We start from the raw sequence: 17580 nt of genomic DNA on the forward strand, positions 1-17580 counted from the left end.
GCTCAGCCGGCCCAGCTCAGTCCAGCTCAGCCCAGCACAGCCACCTTAGCCTGGTTCAACCCAGCAGCCCAGACCAGACCAGTTCAGCTCAGTCCAGCTTAGCCTACCATGCCCAGTTCAGCCTGGTTCAACCCAGTTCAGCACAGCTCAGTCCAGTTCAGTTCAGACCAGCTCAGGTCAGCCCAGCCCAGCCCAGCTCAGCCTAGCCAAGCTTAGCTTGGTTCAGCTCAGCCCATTCCAGCCCAGTTCAGCCCAGTTCAGCCTAGCTCAGCTTTGCTCAGTTTGGCTCAGTCCAGCCCAGCCTGGTTCAGCCCAACCCAGCTCCGTTCAGCCCAGTTTAGCCAAGTTCAGCCCAGCCCAGCCCAGCCCAGTTCAGCTCAGCTCAGCCCAGTTCAGCCCAGCCCAGCCCAGCCCAGCCCAGTTAAGCCTAGTTCAGTCCAGAACAGCCCAGCTCAGCCCAACCCACCCAGCTAATCCCAGTTCAGCCCAGCTCAGTTCAGATCAGCTCAACCCAGCCCAGCTAAGTCAAGTTCAGCTCAGCTCCACTCAGCCAAGCCCATCCCACTTAGCTAGCTCATTCCAGTTCAGCCCAGTTCAGTCCAGCTCAGCTCAGCCCAGCCCAGCTCAGCCCAACTCAGCCCAGGGCAGCTCCGCTCTGGCCTCTGCCTGCGTCCTGCCTGCAGACAGGAGACAGGCGACCCTGCTGCTTCTGGACTGTGGGTGTGTGCCCGGGTGTGTGCCGGGGGAGCAGGGGGAAGGTGACCCCCGCCCAGCCCTTGGAAGGCCCTGCTGACGGTGGAGGGCTGGGTGCGGGGGCAGTGTGGGCAGGGCGGGCAGGTGTAGCGCGGCATCCACGGTGCCGGCCCGCCCCCGAAGGCGGTTTTCTCCAGACACTCGGAGCCCTTTCAGGTCCGTTGCCGGAGTTGCCGTTTCTTGGGCTTTCTTTCTTCGGAAGGTCCTTGGGTTGCTGTGAATCGTGCCTCGTTTTCGATGACGCGTTCTTAGCAGGTTTCTGCTGACGCAGCGGAACACGACTGCTTCCTGGGTTTGTTTGGAGCCCCTGCTGCTGTTCTTGCTGGTTCTAAGGGCTGTGTGGATTCCGCTGCCTTTTCATCGTACGTGCTTGTGTCGTCTGCATTAGTGACAGTGTTACATCTGTCCTTTCAGTCTCAGCAGCTCGTTTTCGTCCGTTGTCACACAGCACTGGCCAGGACCATCTCCAAACTGTTTGACCGCACTGCTCACAGGAAAAACATTTGTACTGTAACCTAACACCATACATATGTTATGAGCAGGTGGCACACGCACGTTACCCTTCCATACATACGTTGTGTGTGTTCTTACGTGGCTGAAACGTCTTCACACGCAACACTTACCTTGGTACGTTCAGCCGATTACGATTTCTGTCCCCACCTGGCTGATTTCAGTCTGCAGGTGGGCCCGACACACGTTGTATAAAGGTCGTGACGCAGCACCCTGGCCTCGTCGCTGGTCTGCACTGACTGAGGGAGGACCTTGAACCCCACGACCTGCCCCTGTGCCTGGACGGCAGCCCGCTCCCCTGCATTCTAGCTGCACCTGTCTGAGGTGGGGCCCCGAACCCCACGACCTGCCCCTGTGCCTGGACGCCTGCCCGCTCCCCCTGCATTCTAGCTGCAGCTGTGGCAAGGACTGGGCTTTGCCCTCAGACCAATCTCTCCAGGGCACAGTCTTCCCCGTGTCTGCCTGTGTCTGCTTGTCCTCTGATGCCTTCAAATCACTGTCTGCCGGGCAGTTTTTCCACTTTATACTTGTGCCTGCAAAGGTTTAGTCTGAGACAACGACCGCCGTTGGAATCAGAACCACTTTCTCTCCTGTGGCTTTTCAGAAATTTTCACTTCTCTGTGACGGGTGGAGCGCAGCGTCCGTTCTGTATGTTTGAGGGCTATTTGGATAGCCTCTGTGAAACATCTGTTCGATTCTCGTGTCCATTTCTCTACCGAATTGTGCGATTTTCCCAATTGATTTGCCGGAGTGCCCTGCACATTCTGGATACTCTGAGAGCGGAATATGTTTACAGGAAATATTTTGCAAGACTTTGAAATGCACCAAAAGATTACTCCTTACAGGGGGCGCCTGGATGGCTCACTCGGATGAGTGTCTGACTCTTACTTTCGGCTCAGGTCTGATGGCGGGGTCCCGGGATCGAGCCCTGCATGGGGCTCTGTGCTGAGTGTGGGGCCTGCTTGGGATCCTCTCTGTCTCTGTCTCTGTCCCTCCCCCTGCACACTCTCTCCCTCTAAAAAGAAAAAGATGACTTCTCCGAGGGACCGGGCGGTCAGCACCCGAGTGCCTGCGGATGGGGCGCCGGGTGCGGCAGCTCAGGCAGCGGGGTGGGCGGGGCTCCGGCGCCTCTGAGGCTCTGGGCGTGTCTCTGCCGGCCCAGCTCCCTGCAGACTCAGATGCCCTGGTTCCCCGGGCAGTGTCTGAGCGTGGGGTGTAGGGGGTGTAGGGGGCCCTCCCCTGTGCAGTGACCGAGCCGCCATCTGGGGGGCCTCTAATAGTCCACTGCCTGCTGCGTGTGGTCCGGGAGCGCGGGGCTGATGTGCCTGCCCCACGCAGGCTGGGGCTTCAGCAGCCCCTGGGGGCGGTCTCGTGGCCCTGTACCCCGCTGATGGCCGGCCGACCTGGGTCCCGGGGGTAGGGAGTTGGGCCAGGGGGCCTGGGGGACCCCGTTCCTCCAGGTCCGCCCGTCCAGGTGGCTCCTGTCCAGCCGTCTGGCTGGCCCGACAGAGACCGCAGACACTCCTCACGGGTGTGGAGGCTGGATGCCCACATCAGGTACCAGCAGGCGTGGTGTCTGGGGGGTCCCCGCTGCCTGGCTCACGGACGGCGTCTTCTCTCTGCCCCTTCACGTGCCGGAAGCGGGGAGGCAGCTCGCTTTTTCATAAGGGCACTAACCCCAGTCGTGGGGGCTCCACCCTGACGACCTCTGGTGCCCCAAAGCCCCGCCTCCTAACACCATGACACTTAGAGCTAGGATTCCAACACACGCAATGTGGGGACACAGTCGCATCCTCCCCTTCCCGCCGCCACCCACGCTGACGTCTGTGCGTCTTGGGCCCCCCGTGGGGACAGGATTCAGGTGCCAGCTGGTTCCCTCCCAGTGCGAGTGGGAGGAGGGCGGGACCAGGTGGGTCCCAGGAGCAGGAGTGAGGCCAGCCCGCTGGTCCGTGTGTGTGTGAGGTACAGGTGGAGGTGTGAACACGGGCAAAGGGAGATGCGCACAGGCCTGTGTCTGAGCGGAAGCCCAGGGTAGGGGGCCCCTGAGGAGCGGCAGGCAGCAGGAGGCCGACCTCAGGGCTCACCCAGGAGCAGCCTGCAGGGCCTTAGGGGGTCTGAGGGGTTGCATGGGGAGGCACGTAGGTGTGTGTGGGTCCCTGGGGGAACGTGGAGGGGGGGCCCACGTGGTATGGCGTTATTGGAAGGCCACAGGTGGGGGCCTCAGGGCCTGCTGGGAGATTGCTCTCAAAGAGCGGGCGTTCCCGCCCTGAGAGTGGAGGGTATGGTCATGCCCTGTGTTCCCGCGGAGGCCATGGGGTCAACCAGCTGCCGAAGACCCCGGCGTTCCGGTGGGAGGGTGGGAAGGATGGAGACTGATCTCTGGTCCAGGGGATGGAGCGGGGGCCCAGGGCCCGGGGACCGAGAGGGAGGGGGTGCTGGGCAAGCCGTGTGGATGGTGTGGTCTCCTGGAGCCCCCAGGATCCCTGGGGGCCGGGGCGTTCTCCCCACAGCTGCCCTGTATTTGGTGCGGCCCCCACTGGTGAGGCAGCCCCTGCCCACGGGGAGGTGGGAGGTGCTCCCTGAGCGGTCCTGAGGCACCGTGGCCGCGCTGGCCACGACTCTCTGCCCGCCCTGGGCCTCGGCCTGGGCTGTTGACCTGCACACTCAGAGCCCACTCCCCTCTCCCACTGCGTCCCCAGAAGACCGCATCCCCCCGTGCTGGCCTCCCTTCCCCAGGGCCCTTACTGGGAAGGGCTGGCAGGTGTGGTCCCGCCTCTGCCCTCGAGGTGCACGTGTCTCCCACAACCCGGGGCACCTCCAGGACCCGAGACCCCCAGGCACTGCAAGGACAGAATCCCGACTCCATCGCTGCTGGCCAGGGACCCCATGGCCTCCTGACGCCAATGGACTGCCCGCCCCCACTTGGCATTCTTCCTGTAGAACTTGGTCTTTTCTGCCCCCCACCCCCACCCCCACCCCCACCCCCACCCCCGGGTGGTGGTGTTCTCGCTGGGCCTCCCCCCGACTGAGTGTCCTGACCCCTTGGGCTGGTGTCCAGCTTCGCTTACCTGGGACAGTGCTGTCCCCCCGGGCCTCACCCGACCTGGCCTTCACTGGTGCTCCCACCTGGACCCAACTCTCCTGAAATGTGTTCCCCAAATTCAAATCTTGAAGCCCTGACCCCCAGGACCCCAGAATGTGACTGTATTGGGAGATGGGGTCTTTCGAGAGGTAATAGGTTAAAGCGAGGTCGCTAGGGTGAGTCCTGATCCAGTGTGACTGGTCCTCACCATGGACTCACTCCTCCTCTTGTAAGAGGAGGTCGGGGCACAGACACGCATAGCGGGCCGGATGTGTGAGGACACGGCGTCTACATGCTGAGGGGCCACCAGCCCCATGACACCCGGGTCTGCCTGCTAGCTTCCAGAATCGTGGAAACATCAGTGCACGTTGTCCACACCACGGGACTGTTGTGCTTTGCTAGCAGCCCGTGCTAATACACACCCAATAGGTGCCTCTTGCGATGCCCTTGGCCAAGTCAGGATGCTCCCCCTGCGCCCCACAAGGTGTCACGTGACCCCTCGCGCCTGCGGCGCACCTCACCCCCCGGGAACCCCAGGGGCCGGGGGTCCTGCTCCCACGGCTGGAGGGACCGACACACGGCACGGCCAGTCTGTGGATTTCACGGGGCGCGTCAACAGAGGAAGACTTTCCCAGCCGGTTATGGAGTTTTTAAGGATATTTTATTGTCATTAAAAAAGAAAAAAAAAAAATAAGAAAAAAAAAAGAAAGAAAGAAATGCAAATGGAAATCAAGGAGCTCCAGACATTTAAAAAGAATAAAACAAGCTAGCCAAGCTTCAGCAGTGGCTTTCCCATGTGTGGGAGCCCCGGGCGTCTGTCCCTGGGGCTGGGGGCTCTGCTTCTCCTCCCCTGCGTGGCCATCTCTTCCCATGTGGGGGCCCCGACTTGGCACCCACCCAAAGACAGGGCGGAGAGCCAGTCCTGGGGGTCCGCCCGGCCGTGGGCTTATCTCTCTCTCCCACCCCCCGCGTGAGCCTGTTGGGACTCAGGCCCCGGCCACAGGGTGGGGCGGGCTGGGCCTGCCGCCCTGGCCTCCTGCCACCTGCCACCTGTGTCCACCGAGGCTGTGTCCCACTGGCCCGGGGACCAGGTCACCAGACCCCTCTGCAGGAGGCCTGTCTGGCTGGATGTCACTCTGTCCCCGGCATCCACGGGGCTCCTGCAGCAGCCACAGGCCCAGGCCCTTGTCTGCACAGTCTCCTCTGGAGCAGAAGATCTGACTGACCGTTAGTGACACGTCGGAAGCTTCCTCAGGATCTGGGCCGACGTGGCTGCTCTGGGGAAACCCTGAGTCTTGGAGCCTGGCCTGGATGGGGTTCGCACAGAGGCCGGTCCCTGCCAGACAGACACTGGGATCGCCAGCCGCCCGCCTCCTCCAGGATGAGCGTGCCCGCTGACCGTGCGCGGCCACAGCAGTAGCCTGGCGGCCGCCGTGGAGCGGCCAGCGGGCTTCCACCAGCTCAGGTTGGGGCACAACCTGCCGTCCACGCGATTCTCCAAATGGGGGTTCAGGGCGCAGGATGCAGCTCTCAGGGGCCGCGAGGCCAGAGGGCGAGGGCGCAGGCCCAGGGTGGCTGTGAGGTCAGAGGGTGGCGAGGTCAGAGGGCGGGAGAGCAGGCCTGGCAGCAGGCTGATGCACCGGGATCCTGCGCAGGGTCTGGGGCAGCGCTGACACCCGCCCAGGACGGCTGGCCCTAGGCCCCCTGCCCGATCATGTTCCTGTAGTCGGGCGCGATCGTGTGCTTCAGCTCCACCACCGAGGAGAAGATCCACTTCACCTGCAGCAGGAGGGCAGGAGGTGACGTGGTTGGGACCCCTGAGGACAGCCCCCCTTCCAGGCACCCCCCTCCCTGGGACCACTTGAGTGGGAGGGAGTCTTATGGGGATGGCATGGGGACTGGGAGGGGACAGAGGGGATAGTGTGGGAGTCAGTGTGGGAACAGCCTGGGGTCAGTTTGGGAAAAGCGTGGGGACAGCATGGTGACAGTGGATCCACAGCATGGGAACAATGTGGGGTCAGTTTGAGAACAGCATGGGGACAGCATGGTGACAGTGGGACCACAGCTTGGGGTCAGCATGGGGTCTGTAAGGGGTCACTGTAGGGACAGTGTGGGGACAGCATTGGGTCACTGTGGGGTCAGCATGGGGTCAGTCTGATGTGGACAGTGGGTCAACAGTATAGATCAGCATGGGGTTAGTGTGGGTTCAGCATCGGCTCATGGTGGGGACAGGGTGAGGTTAGTGTGGGGACAGTGTGGGGTCAGCATCAGGTCACAGTGGGGACAGCATGGGGTGAGTGTGTGGACAGAGTGGGGTCAGTGTGGGAATAGCATGGGGACAGCATGGTGACAGTGGGTCCACAGCGGGGGGTCAGCATGGGTCATTTTGGGGACAGCAAGGGGATGGCATGGGGACAGAGGGGATAGCATGGGGGTCAATGTGGGAACAGTGTGGGGACAACATGGTGACAGTGGGACCACAGCATGGGGTCAGCGTGGGGTCAGCATTGGGTCACGGTTAGGACAGCATGGGGTTAGTGTGGGGACGGTGTGAGGTCAGCATGGGGTCAGTGTGGGGTCACAAGGGTCAGCATGGTGACAGTGGGTCACAGCATCGGGTCAACATGGGGCCATTTGGGGACAGCATGGGAAGAATATGGGGACAGGGTGGGGTCAGCATCGGGGTCACAGTCAGGACAGTGTGGGGTCAGTGTGTGGGGGGATAGGGGAGACAGCATGGTGACAGTGGGTCCACAGCATGGGGTCTGCATGGGGTCACTGTAGGGACAGCGTGGGGTCAGCATGATGGGGACAGTGGGTCCACAGCATAGGTCAGTGTAGGGTCAGTGTGAGGTCAGCATTGGGTCATGGTGGGGACACCATGGGGTTAGTGTGGGGACAGTGTGAGGTCAGGATGGGGTCAGTGTGGGGACAAGGTGGGGTCAGTGTGGGAACAGCATGGGGACAGCATGGTGACAGTGGGTCCATAGCATGGAGTCAGCATGAGGTCATTTCGGGGACAGCATGGGGATGACATGGGGTAGAGGGGAGAGCGTGGGGGGTCAGTGTGGGAACAGCGTGGGGATAGCATGGTGACAGTGGGACCACAGCATGGGGTCAGTGTGGGGTCAGCATCGGGTCACGGTTGGGACATGTAGGGTTAGTGTGGGGACAGTGTGAGGTCAGCATGGAGTCAGTGTGGGGACAGCGTGGGGTCATTACGGGGACAGCATGGGAATAGCATGGGGACAGGCTGGGGTCAGCATGGGGGTCAAAGGCAGGATAGCATGGGGTCAGTGTGGGATCACAGGGGAGACGGCATGGTAACAGTAGGTCCACAGCATGGGGTCAGTGTGGGGTCACGGTGGGGACAGCGTGGGATCAGCACGGGGTCAGCATGGGGGAGCATGGGGTCAGCGTGGGAACAGCATGGGGACAGCATGGTGACAGTGGGTCCACAGCATGGGATCAGCATGAGTTCATTTCGGGGATAGCATGGGGATGGTGTGGGAGTCAGTGTGGGAACAGCGTGGGGACAGCATGGTGACAGTGGGACCGCAGCATGGGGTCAGCGTGGGTCAGTATTGGGTCACGGTTAGGAGAGCATGGGGTCTGTGTGGGGACAGCATTGAGTCGCAGTGGGGACAGCGTGGGGTCATGGTGGGGTCAGTGTGGGGGCAGCATGAGGTCAGTGTCTGGTCAGTGTGGGGATAGCGTGGTTCCAGGGGGTCCCCAGGGTGGGGGCAGTGTGGGGGCAGCGTGGGGTCAGCACAGGGTCAGCGTGGGGTCAGCGTGGGGGCAACATGGGTTCAGCGTCAAGTCAGTGTGGGGATAGCGTGGTTCCAGTGGGTCCCCAGTGTGGGGACAGCGTGGGGTCAGTGTGAGGGCAGCGTGGGGTCAGCATGGGGGCAGTGTGGGAGCAGCGTGGAGTCAGCGTGGTGTCAGTGTGGGGGCAGCGTGGGGTCAGCGTGGGGGCAGCATTGGGTCACAGTGGGGACAGCGTGGGGTCATGGTGGGGTCAGTGTGGGGGCAGCATGAGGTCAGTGTCTGGTCAGTGTGGGGATAGCGTGCTTCCAGGGGGTCCCCAGCATGGGGGCAGCGTGGGGGCAGGGTGGGGTCTGCGTGGGGTCAGTGTGGGGGTAGCCTGGGGGCAGTGTGGGGTCAGCACGGGGTCAGCGTGGGGTCAGTGTGGGGGCAGCGTGGAGTCAATGTGGGGGCAGGGTGGGGTCTGCGTGAGGTCAGTGTGGGGGTAGCCTGGGGTCAGCATGGGGGCAGCGTGGGGGCAGCGTGGGGTCAGCGTGGGGGCAGCATTGGGTCACAGTGGGGACAGCGTGGGGTCATGGTGGGGTCAGTGTGGGGGCAGCATGAGGTCAGCGTCTGGTCAGTGTGGGGATAGCGTGGTTCCAGTGGGTCCCCAGTGTGGGGGTAGCCTGGGGGCAGTGTGGGGTCAGCACAGGGTCAACGTGGGGTCAGCACGGGGTCAGCGTGGGGGCAGCGTGGGGGCAGCGTCGATTCAGGGTGGGGATGGCGTGGTTCCAGTGGGTCCCCAGCGTGGGGGTAGCCTGGGGGCAGTGTGGGGTCAGCACAGGGTCAACGTGGGGTCAGCACGGGGTCAGCACGGGGTCAGTGTGGGGTCAGCGTGGGGTCAGCACGGGGTCAGCGTGGGGGCAACGTGGGGTCAGCGTCGAGTCAGTGTGGGGATAGCGTGGTTCCAGTGGGTCCCCAGTGTGGGGTCAGCACGGGGTCAGCGTGGGGTCAGCGTGGGGTCAGCGCGGGGGCAGCCTGGGGCAGCGTGGGGGCAGCGTCGAGTCAGTGTGGGGATGGCGTGGTTCCAGTGGGTCCCCAGCGTGGGGGTAGCCTGGGGGCAGTGTGGGGTCAGCACGGGGTCAGCGTGGGGTCAGCACGGGGTCAGCGTGGGGGCAGCGTCGAGTCAGTGTGGGGATGGCGTGGTTCCAGTGGGTCCCCAGCGTGGGGGTAGCCTGGGGGCAGTGTGGGGTCAGCACGGGGTCAGCGTGGGATCAGCGTGGGGTCAGCACGGGGTCAACGTGGTGAGGTCAGCCTGGGGGCAGCGTGGGGGCAGCGTCGAGTCAGTGTGGGGATGGCGTGGTTCCAGTGGGTCCCCAGCGCTGGGACAGCGGGCCACAGTGCGGGGCGGGGCGGGGACACCCACCTTGAAGAGGGTGACAGTGGCGCTGTAGCACACGCTGAGCAGGAAGAGCGTGATGAAGATAGAGATGGTGGTCCACAGCCCATCCAGCTCCCCGTCCTGGTCCTCCGCACAGCTGTCGTCCAGGAGCAGCTCTGGACAGGAAGGGAGCGGTCAGTGCCATGCCTGCCCATAGGAGTGGTTCCCGGGGTGACGGTCGCGGCCCTCCGTAGCCGCAGGGCACCGGCCTCGGTGCCCCCATCCTCCCGCCTGGGCCCGGCCCGTGGGGACGCGCTCCCTCTCTGCTCCGCGCTGTGCTGGGGCTGTCTGGGGGGAAGGCAGCCTGACCGCCACACCCGTTCTCCTGGGGACCCGGCCCAGAGGGTGGGAGGGTGAGCAGAGCCCAGGGAAGGGTCGAGAGGGTGGCAGGGAGTGACCCTAGCGAACGAGTGGGTGCGAGTGTCAGGCCAGCCGGGGGTGGGGGTTTTGGTGTGTGTGGGGAGGGGACCCAGTGTCCTGGGGAGAAGAAGGGCTGGTCAGTGTGGTCGGCGTGTGGATGGGCTGCTGAGCAGCCGATGGGTGTGGGAGGGGGTGGGGACCAGGCTGGGGTCCACGGTGAGGGTTCCCAAGCCTGGTTCCGGTCTGGGCCCTGGCACACTGTCCCGTGTGAGGCCCGGTGGGTCAGGTGTGCGTGTGTGTGCGCGTGTGTGTGTGTTTGTGAAGGTGGCCCTGCTCAGTGGGAGGGGCTTGTTTTCAGCGTCCTTGTGGGTGTCCGGGATGGTCCCTCCCCTGGGCACTCAGGACTGCTTGCCTCTGCCCGTTTGGGGCACCGGGGTGAGTGTCCCCACGAGTGGACAGGCCTGGCCCCAGGCAGGATGAAGTCAGGAGGGGCCGCCTCATCTGAGGGAGGGTGAGGGCCTGTCCTCACAGCATGGGTCAGGCCTGGCTACTGCACTGGCACAGAGCTACAACTCAGAGCTCTCAAGAGGTCCAGGGGACGGGGGGAGCAGCGGAAGAGGACAGGCCAGCGTCCCACAGCTTGGGCGGGTCCAGACGTGGGAAAGACCGTGCGCCCCGTTCCCTGAGGGGCTCTGGAGGGCTTCTCCGTTCCCTGTCGCCCCCCTGCGGCCTTGAGTAGCCCCTGGCCAAGCCCTCTCTCTGTCCCAGGCGGCTCCCGGCCATGAGTTTTGGCCGCCTGTGCAGACCTGCCCACTCAGGTCCCGGCCCCTGGTGGGACCCGCGCTCCCCTGTGAATGGTGACCCCTGAGCCTCGGAGCCTGGCCTGCCCGCACCTCCCAGAGGCCTGGGTGTCCTGAGCTCTGCCTCGGAAAGACGCACGACAGTGTCACAGGTCCCAGGGCAGTGCTGGGTGCTTTATTTCACGCAGGGTGCCTGCCCGGGGGGTGATGTACACAGGGGTGGGCGCTCAGAGCCCGCGGGGGCCTGCTGGGGGGCCGGGCGCGCTGCTCATTTACCCGGAGACTGGGTGAGGGATTTCTGTGTGTGGTGGCTGTGCAGAGCTTCGTGTGACACCGAGCAGGTGTAGGTGTTTCCCCTCTGCCAGCGGGACTTGTCCACCAAGAGCCTGCTGTACAGGAAGTAGGTCCCGTCGCTGTCCAGCTGGGGCGGGGTCGTCTGGTAGTTGTCTTCTGGCTCTTCCTGTCCGGTGATCTCCCACTCGACGGCAATGTCAGGCGGGTAGAAGCCTTCGATCAGGCAGGTCACACTGACTTTGTTCCTGCTGAGCTCCTCCTGGGTTGGAGGCAGGACGTACACCTGGGGCTCGTGGGGCTGTCCTGTGGGGTCAGAGGTCAGCACAGATGGTCACTCCCAGGGTGGAGGGCTGGCCTGGGTCCGCCAGGCCCCACTCGACCTCCCTGTGCCCCATCTGTCCTGTTGCCCACCTTTGGCCTTGGAGATGGTCCTCTCGATGGGGGAGGGGAGGACTTTGCTGTGGACCTTGCACTTGAACTCCTTCCCCTTGAGCCAGTCCTGGTGCAGGATGGGGAGGACACTGACCACACGGAAGGTGCTGTTGAACTGCTCCTCACGCGGCCTCGTCTTGGCTGTGTGCATCTCGGTGTTATCCACAAACCATGTGATCTGGACATTGGAGTCATCTGGGCCCAAGTCCACCACCAAGCACGTGACCTCGGGCGTCCGGGAAATCGAGAGGGTGTCCTTGGGTTTTGGGGGGAAGATGAAGACGGACGGTGCTCCAGGAATCTCAGGAACTGGTGTGGGAGACACAGTGCAGGGGGTCAGCATTTGGGGGGGCTCCTCTTGAACATTCCCCCCACCAGGCAGTTCCTGGATGCGGGCCATGGCCTTGGTGTGCAGGGCGGTGCCCTGCTGACTCACCTGGGCATTTGGGACCTTCCCGGGATTTGGCCTCTATTGTGGTTGCTATATTGGGTACTGCAGAGAGACCAGACTGGAGGTTAGTGGGGGCCAAGGGTGGGGACAGCTCTTGGGGTAGGCTAGGTCAGGGCAGGTCAGGGGGGCGTCCCCAGACTGGTGCCTGCCAGTGGAGATGAAGTATGGTGGGGGTGTGCGGCCTGTGCTCACACTGGACCAGGCAGCCAGGCCCAGAGGCCCTCCTCCCCGAGCTTGGGGGACAGAGGTGCCTCTCCTGTGCCCCGGGGTCCAGGTGGACCAGCTGACCTGGCGTGGTCTGTCTCCCAGTGGACACCCTCTTACCGGTCTTGTCCACCTTGGTGCCGCTGGGCGGGTGGGCCACGTTGCAGGTGAAGGTCTCACTGAGCCACCTGCTGGAGGGCACTGTCACCATGCTGCTGAGAGAGTAGAGCCCCGAGGCCTGCAGGACGGACGGGAAGGTGTGCACACCGCTGGTCAGGGCGCCAGAGTTCCAGGACACGGTCACGGGCTCAGGGAAGTAGCCTAACACCAGGCAGGCCAGGGCCACGGTGGAGCCAGATGTGGTCTCGCAGCTGGGGGCCAGTGGGAACACCGATGGGGGCGTGGTGGAGGCTGCAAGAGAGGAGGCCGTGTGACCACAAGGGTCTCGCTCCTGGGAGGGTCCGGGCAGGGTATCAGGTGCGCGGGCTTGGGGTGGCCCTCCAGGAAGTCTGCAGACCGGCCGCCCGGCGTAGCTCTCCGCCGCCCCAGGGCCTCGTGTTTCTGCGGCCGCAGGTGCTGGCCCCATGGGCCCGGTCGGTGCTGGGTGACCTCCTGCTGGATTAGAGTCTCCTGGGCCCAGCCCCTGGGTCCCCACTCGGGCTTCCTGTGGGTGCTCGGCCTGACCGAGCCATCCGTCTGAGCTCTGACCGGTGGCCCCTGCTCCCAACGGGCCTCTGCTGAGGCCCTGAGCCCACTGCCCTGTTGTCCCAGCCTGAATCTGCCCTGGGCCAGCGGGACCTTTCTTGAACACAGCAGGCCTCTGCCACCCGCTGCCCGTGCCCCTCAGCCCGGAGTCCTCGTCGTGGCCTGCCGTCTGCCCTCCAGGCCTCACATCTTCTGGGTCAGCTCTGCAGCTAAAGCGCCCGGGCGCCGGATCCCGTGCCTGCCCTGAGCCCCTCTCAGGCCTTCCTGGGCTCACTCAGTGCCCGTGCCCTGGGGCCTGTCCAGCTCCTCCCTGTCCCCAGAGCCCTCTTTCAGCCGAGGTCTTTCCTGAGCCTGCCTGCCCCTCAGTGCCGGTGGGAGCCTTGCCCCGCCCTGGCTGTCCTCTCGTGCACGGTGCCACACCTCAGACCCCACGTCCCCAGCCAGACCCGACCCCTCTGCTAAGTCTGATGGCCCTGCCTGGCCTCCCCTCCCACCCACACTCCAGGCTGGCGGCCCTGCCTCAAACTCCCAGGCTCCCCCCTTCCCTGCACCGGGTCCACTGCCCTGAGCCACCCCTCCTGGCTTTGTCATGTCCAGCCTTCTGTCCCCCATCCGCACGAGCCTCCAGAGCGGGGTCAGCGCCCCTGAGCCTAAGATTGTGGCCACCGCTGTCCCTTCAGCCCCAGAGACCTTCCTACCCAGGCTCGCCTCTCCCCCCTACCTTGTCCACCGGGCCTCAGGCGGCTCACGCCCTCCCGTGTCCAGGGAGGCTCACCTGGGCCCCGCCCTCGTGGTCTCTGTGTGCCGTACCGCTCAGCTCCCACCTAGTCCAGGGCTGCTCTTAGCTCAGTCCTTCTGCCCTTCACCCCTGAGGCTCCTGGGGCAGCCCTTGCCCCTCCTGCCTCCCCCTTGCCCCTGCTCACCCTCACATCCCCTGCCTGCTCCCCTGAGCTCCTGGTGCAGCCCTGCCTCTCCTGCCCTCTCCCTGCCCTTCCTGCTTTCCCCCTGCTCCTCCTGCCCTCCCAACCCCCTGCTCACCCTCACAGGCTCTGCCTGCTCCCTTGAGCTCCTGGTGCAGCCCTGCCTCTCCTGCCCTCCGCCTGCCCCTCCTGCCCTCTCCCTGCGCCTCTTGGTCTCCCCCTGCTCCACCTGCCCTCCTAACCCCCTACTCACTGTCATAACCCCTGCCTGCTCCCCAGAACTCCTGGGGGTGTCCCTGCCCCTCCTGCCCTCCCCCGTGCCCCTCCTGCCTCCCCGCTCCCCCTGCTCACCTGCACAAGCTCTCTTGCTCCCCTGAGCTCCTGGCCTGGTGGTAGCTCCGAGCTGTCTGTGCTCCCCATAGGTTCACCTCCTCCTAGCAGCTCCTCCACCTGCCCCCACCCCTTTGCCTGGCCCCTCATGCTGAGCCCAGGCCTTGGATCCTTCTAGCTTCTTGCCTCTGCATGTCTGAGACCTGGTCCTGCCAGTTCAGGCCTCAGCTCCCCCTGCCCTGCAGCACTCCTAACCTCCCCCTGCCCTGCCGCCCTCAGCACCTCCTGGCCAGAACTCCCACCCCCGAGCCCCTGCAGACTCCAGACCTCACCAGAACCCTGCCTTCTGCAGGAAGCTCTCTCAGCTCAGGTCCCTGGGGACAGTCCAGGGTCACTGTGTCCTCCTGCCTACAGCTTGTCGGAAGCAACCCTGCCCCACAGCAGCCCCTGCCCCTCTTGCCGTCCCCCCGCTTCCGCTCACCCTCACAAGCTCTGCCTGCTCCCCTGAGCTCATGGTGCAGCCCTGCCTCTCCTGCTCTCCCCCTGCCCCTCTTGCCCTGCCCCCTGCCCCTGTGCACCTGTACCACCTCTGTGTGCTCCCTGGAGCTCCTGTGGCAGCTGCCTGTCCCTTCTGCTCTCCCGCTGCCCCTGCTGTCCTTCCCCTGCCCCTGCTCACCTGTACCAGCTCTGTGTGCTCCCTGGGAGCTCCTGGGGACAACACTGCGCATCCTGCCCTCGCTCCTGCCCTCCTGCCCTCCCCCTGCCCCTCCTGCCCTGCCCCCTGCCCCTGCGCACCTGTACCAGCTCTGTGTGCCCCCAGGAGCTCCTGGGGCAGCTGTCTGTCACTTCTGCTGTCCTCCTGCCCCTCCTGACCTCACCCTGCTGCCCTTGCTAACCTCCACAAGCTCTGCTGGCTCTCCCGAGCTCCTGGGGCAGCCCTACCTCTCCTTTCCTCCCCCTGCCCTTCCTGCCATGCCACTACCCTCCTGCCCTCCCCCTGCCCCTCCTGGTCTCCCCTGCTCCTCCTGCTCTCCAACCCCCCTGCCTACCCTCACAAGCTCTGCCTTCTCCCTTGAGCTCCTGGGGCAACCTTGCCTCTCCTGCCCTCCCCCTGCCCCTCCTGCCCTGCCCCCTGCCCCTGCTCACCTGTACCAGCTCTGTGTGCTCCCAGGGAGCTCCTGGGGCAGCCCTACCCCTCTTGCTCTCCCCCTGCCCCTGCTGCCCTCCCAGGAACCCTGCTCACCGGCAGAAGCTCTGCTGGCTCCCCTGAGCTCCTGGGGGAGCCCTGACTCTCCTGTCCTCCCCCCAGTCCTGCCTGCCCTGCCCCTACCCTCCTGCGCTCCCCTGACCCTCCTGCTCTTCCCCTGTCCCTCCTGTTCTCCCACTGCTCCTCCTTCTCTCCCAACCCCCTACTCATCCTCCAAAGCTCTGCCTGGTCCCCTGAGCTCCTGGGGGTAGCCCTGTCCCTCCTGTTCTCCCCCTGCCCCTTCTGCTCTCCCCTTTCCCCTGCTCACCTACACAAACTCCACCACTGGTCCTTGGAGCTAATGGACCACAGCTGCTTTCTGCCCTTGCTGCCCCATGACTTCTCCCCCACAGGCGAGCTCAGCCCGCAACTACTGTGTGTTCTTAGGGCTGCCCCGGTCTCAGCTGCCCATCCCAGACTCCTTAGCCCAGGTTTGGCTCCTGACCGTCTGCCCCTGTGCAGGGGAGAGCGCACGGGAGCCCCTGCCAGCCCCTCGTGCTCTGTCCCTGCTCATCTGCTGCAGTCCAGGACCCCATGGCCAGCACCTCTGACCCTGGCCTGGGGCCAGAGCCAGCCCCAGTGTCCGGGACAGGACCCTCGGGCCATCTGGGGTCCTCTTCTTCCCCTGTGCTGGGCCGGCCTCTCCCTGTGCCCTCACCTTAGGCCTGTCTGTCCGTGTCGGCCTTGGTCCTGCAGTAGCTCAGTCTAGCCCAGCCCTGGGCTCCCAGCACAGATGGCAAAGGGCAGGCCTCAGGCCCACCATGGCCATCATGTTCCTTGAAGGCCCAGTTGCCATGTCCGGTGCGTCCAGCAATGTTGGCGGGGGCGCTCCTGCCCGTGCTTCCCTCGTCCCTGCCCTGGCCGGTGCCCTGGCCCCCAGGCAGCCTGTGTCCCCCATGCTGGCTGCTCCGGCCCCTCCGTGGGGCCCCGTCTCTCCTTGGCTCCTGCGCTGCTTCTGCTGCCCCCACGCCGCCCTCTCTCCATGCGGAGCCTACTCACCAAGGGCTGGGGCGATGGAAGGCTGGCCCCAGCACCTCGGCCCTTCCGGCTCTGGCCCCAGGCACATGTGGCTCCTTGTGGCTGAGCTCTGTGCCCATAGCCCCCTTCCTAGCCCCCAGGCAGCCGTGGGAAGACTAAGAACAGGATTGAAACTAGGTGGCTCGGCGACACGCTTCCTGAAGTTCCCTTTTCTTCTGGGTACTTTCTGTCTCAGAGGGCCTGGGTGTGCGGGGGTGGGCTGTGGGGGGTGGCTGGGGTCCCAAAACAGGACACAGGAACCCCGTTCTCACCTGGGCGTGTGGTGTGGGCACAGGTTGACCCACCCATAGCCTGAGGCCCCGCCCTGGGCCTTGTCCCGTCCACTCAGCAGTGTGGCCTCCCTGGTGGGACGCTGTCTTCCTCTGGCTTCAGCCACGGTCACGGTCATCTGCCCATGGTCAGAGGGAAGCTACTACCCTAGAGGACAGACAGAAGCCTGATGTGCAGGGACAGAGTTTGTGGTGGTCACCTAACCTGAAAATGTCCCTGCAGCTGAGAGACCCTGTGTGGTCCCTGTGCTGCCCGTGCAAGGGGGCCGTGAACCCTCAGCCCCTGTGTTTGGACAACCACAGTGTGCACCCCAGGCTGCCGCTTACTGCGGTGTTAGGCCTCAATGGGGACGCCTCCGCACCACGTCCAAGTCCCAATCCGGGCCTGCTGGGCTGTGGGTGTGCCTGGAGCCCTCGGCCTGTGGTGCGAGGCTCTCTGCCCTGCGCACACTCATGTGAGCGAGGGCTCTGGGCTCCTCCTGGGGTCTGGGGCCTTGGCTGGGTGGGTCCGGCCCGCTCGGTCCCCGGGGCTCCCTAGAATGGCACCTTGGCCGTAGCTGGACGGCTGCACTGGGCCCAGGGCCTGACTCCCACGAGAAGCCATGTCTCCTTAGGTCCTGATCTTAGGAATCCAGCAATGGCTCTTCTGTGCCCCCATCCCCACGGAGTTCACAGAGACCCTTGGGCTTCTGGGGAGGGGAGCAGACCCCCGCCCCCTGCGTGGGGCAGGACAAGGTGATGGAGGAGCCCGTGGTCCTGGAAATACTGCAGTGGCCACTTTGCACATGCCATCGGTCACAGCGTCGGTGAAGGGAGTGTGCACCCCACACTCCGGGCTCCCGCAGCCCGGCCCCCTCTCGCGGTGCCCGGCAGTTAGGGTCCTCTGCAAGCTGTGGGCCCCTGGTTGCTCAAGAAGCACATCCATCTACACAACTCTGGTCAGATCACCGGAACCGATGAGTTTGGCAAAACCCTCGAGGGTGTCCCGGCTACCGTGCGTT

General features: G+C 64.6%; 1 protein-coding gene and 1 gene segment (V, D, J or C); both read right to left on the bottom strand.

The window, feature by feature from the left end:
• Positions 1-5054: 5054 nt before the first annotated feature.
• LOC131517862 (uncharacterized) lies at positions 5055-10201 on the bottom strand. Its single transcript, XM_058740532.1, has 2 exons — positions 9516-10201; positions 5055-6124 (listed from the first exon to the last, which is right to left on the bottom strand). The coding sequence occupies exons 1-2, from the start codon at positions 9751-9753 to the stop codon at positions 5574-5576; spliced, it is 789 nt and encodes a 262-aa protein (XP_058596515.1). The 5' UTR covers positions 9754-10201; the 3' UTR covers positions 5055-5573.
• Positions 10202-10836: 635 nt separating this feature from the next.
• On the bottom strand, positions 10837-16353 carry LOC131517855 (Ig gamma chain C region-like). The segment is given in 5 exon segments: positions 10837-11287; positions 11396-11725; positions 11853-11909; positions 12192-12482; positions 16272-16353. Coding segments are annotated over 5 exon segments (1074 nt in total).
• Positions 16354-17580: the final 1227 nt, after the last annotated feature.

The sequence above is a fragment of the Neofelis nebulosa genome, chromosome 7 (genome assembly GCF_028018385.1).
Source record: "Neofelis nebulosa isolate mNeoNeb1 chromosome 7, mNeoNeb1.pri, whole genome shotgun sequence".
Lineage (NCBI taxonomy): Eukaryota > Metazoa > Chordata > Mammalia > Carnivora > Felidae > Neofelis > Neofelis nebulosa.

Excerpts from the sequence above, each read along its gene's own strand:
- LOC131517862 (XM_058740532.1), bottom strand. The coding sequence starts at position 9,753 with ATGGGGGCACCGAGGCCGGTGCCCTGCGGCTACGGAGGGCCGCGACCG. Across the intron at positions 6,125-9,515 it reads CCACTGTCACCCTCTTCAAG|GTGAAGTGGATCTTCTCCTC; the intron begins GTGGGTGTCCCC and ends CTCCTGCTGCAG.